The sequence below is a fragment of the Egretta garzetta genome, unplaced genomic scaffold (genome assembly GCF_000687185.1).
Source record: "Egretta garzetta isolate BGI_Z169 unplaced genomic scaffold, ASM68718v1 scaffold159, whole genome shotgun sequence".
In the NCBI taxonomy this organism is placed as follows: domain Eukaryota; kingdom Metazoa; phylum Chordata; class Aves; order Pelecaniformes; family Ardeidae; genus Egretta; species Egretta garzetta.
Window position 1 is genome coordinate 97,849 of NW_009260762.1, and position 2,743 is coordinate 100,591.

The 2,743-nt window shown below is 33.6% G+C and overlaps 1 protein-coding gene across 1 annotated transcript in view; it reads left to right on the forward strand.

Annotated features, from left to right (window-relative positions):
• SLC41A2 (solute carrier family 41 member 2) overlaps positions 1 to 2,743 on the forward strand; it is a 51,170-nt gene that overhangs the window by 8,289 nt on the left and 40,138 nt on the right. The window contains exons 3-4 of the mRNA XM_009646058.2: positions 1,417 to 1,488; positions 2,326 to 2,470. Of these exons, the coding sequence (XP_009644353.1) occupies positions 1,417 to 1,488; positions 2,326 to 2,470 (217 nt within the window). The remainder of the gene's footprint in view (positions 1 to 1,416; positions 1,489 to 2,325; positions 2,471 to 2,743) is intronic.

Sequence of the window (2,743 nt, forward strand, 5' to 3'; positions counted from 1 at the left end):
AGCAGGAAAATTTATGTTGCCATTAACTCACTTGTGGAGTCAGTAGATCTGGTTCAAGAATGAAAATGTGAACGTGTAGCTGATAGCAGGGGAGAGAAGAACAATAACATTTGGCAGCAGCTGACTTTTAGGCTGGATTAAGTGTTTTGCAAGATTACTATTTTAGCAAGGATTTTTTGGATACTCTTCAAAAACTTCTTCAAAGGAGAAAAAGAGTGAAGCTCTCCATAGCCTGCCATTTTGTTAATTTAGCATATATATTTAAGAAGGATGCAAAGGAGATTCATATCTGCACTTCCTTGAATCTTGCTGTCATATTTAAATTTAATGCATTTATTTGTGGAGCTTTCACTATACTTTGAACACTATCAAATATTTATAGTGTAGATTGAGATAAACTGTCTTATTATATTTCTAAGTTCTTAAGTTAGCATTTCTTTTAATACTTTGTTCATCGCACGTCACTCCTATCACAAAATGGAACAAAGTGGAAAAGAAATGGAATTAAAACCAACTGGAAAGAAACTATCAAAAGATGCATTAAGACTTTCTGTGTTTTGAGACGTATGTTATCTTATATATTAGTATTCTATGGGAAAAACCACTAAAATTTATGATCAACATATAAAAAATTGTTCAGTTATCTCAAAAAGGATGTTATTTTAAATATAATCATACTGCAGTGATATGTACTGTTCTTCAGATCTAGTCCTCTAGCTCAAAAAAAAAAAAAAGGAAAAGTAGGAAATACGTTATAAAGTATGTATGTACTTTTTAATTTCTTAGAATAATTTATTTGCTGTCTTTCCAGCTACTGCCTTAGGACTGGACTTGTGTCATTTACAGCATCATAAATCTCTAGCTGTATTGCATAAATGAAAAGTTAGAATACCAAACAGTATTAGATGTCGTTTCTGTTCTTCTGTAAGCACTTCTAGTTTCTCTGTGCAGGTAGTTTCATTGCAATCAATTAACACACTTGCATGAGACTGTGTGTGTCCACACACATGTATCTACACGTTTTTCTGTTGGCTCATAGAATTTAAGGGCCATAGAAGCAAGTTCAGTCTAAAGTGACTGAACACTGGTAAGTTGCCCTTCCAGCCACTGATCTAATCATTGGTGATGTTTGGACATTCCTGGAATGTAAGGTGGCAAGTATATCTTGCACAGTAAGCTCATGTTAAACAAGTTACTATGTAAAACTGCAAGTTTAGCTACTTTTGGATAGCAGTTATATTTAAAATCAACAGCAATGCTTGACTTGAAAAAAGTATAGCTTGGTTTTAACTTGCTTTAAAAATGTCTCTTTTTGTGTATGAATTGAATTACTTGTGGGTTTCTGCCTTGTTAGTGCACTTTCAAGTAATACAATTTTAAACCCAAATGTCTGAAATTCTTTTGTAATTTTGACAGGTAAATATTGGAAAAATGGATTCTCCCATTGAGAAATGGAATCTAATAATTGGCAATTTGGCCTTAAAACAGGTAAATATAATGGGCTTATTTGATTAACTCTTGTAAGTGAGCAAAGTTATTGAAAAAGTCCATCACAAACACGGGTAAGTACAGAGATGGACAGTGTTAATAGGAAACAAGCTCTACTACACTGGCTCATACTTAACATACAATGTTTGCATGACTGATTTTTTTTGAACAGTGTAGTTCTGTAAAACAATATGAGTTCATATTTATCAGAAGAGGTAAAGTATTCTTTGTGACTGTATCAAGGGTATTTCCTTTTTAATTTTTCTGAGAGAGGATCTGAGGATGATTGGAGAAAAATTTCAGGTTTGGCAAAACCTTTTGAATTTGACCTCTCAAATGTTTTCAGTACTGTATTTGCATTGGATTCAGCATTTAAAGGAAGTATGTGATGGAGCTTTTGGACAATAAACAATATTTTAAATAGCAGGGTCATTTGAGGAATGTTTGTTCCCAAAGCAACTATTTCTTAAGATTAAGAACTATTTCATGTTCATATGTTATAATACAACATGCTCAGAAAATAGGTGAAATGTTTATACTGTGACTTCACTCATTTAAAAAGTAGCCTTAGGAGCTTCTTTAGACATTTCAGCTTTGGCTCCTGGTAAATCCTCAGCTCTTTTTCCTGATTTTACTTTTGTTATTCTTGAGTCTCTGAAATGCTGGTAAAGTCTTTCTGTTGGCATAAGATTCTTCTTCTTGATCATCCAAGACATCATCTCTACAAAATGGATGAGCATGCTCCCTTTACCACAAATGCAATCCTATTATGCAAATAAGTATCTCGTAAGTCTATCAATTATTTTAAGAATTGTTCACTGTCTTTTTCTTTTCCAGGTTCAGGCAACAGTAGTTGGTTTTCTGGCAGCAGTGGCAGCAGTTATATTGGGCTGGATTCCAGAGGGCAAATACCGCTTTGATCATTCAATCCTTCTGTGTTCTAGCAGCGTAGCAACTGCCTTCATAGCTTCCCTTTTACAAGGTAAAAGGAGTATGTATGTTACTTTTTACAGTTATTTTGTTTTCTGGATGCTGAATGTATACTATGTTGCTATTCCTTAAAAATTTAAATCCAGTAAGGTATAATATAATACATCTGAAACACAACTGAGGATAGGATACCCTTTTGCAATTTCCATACAGGCCTGCATATTGCATTCCTCCCCTGTCATGTTCTTTGAAAAGGTTTGATTTGCATGACCTCCTGAGCACATCTAAACCAAAAATAATGTTTTTTAGATTTTACTTAATATGA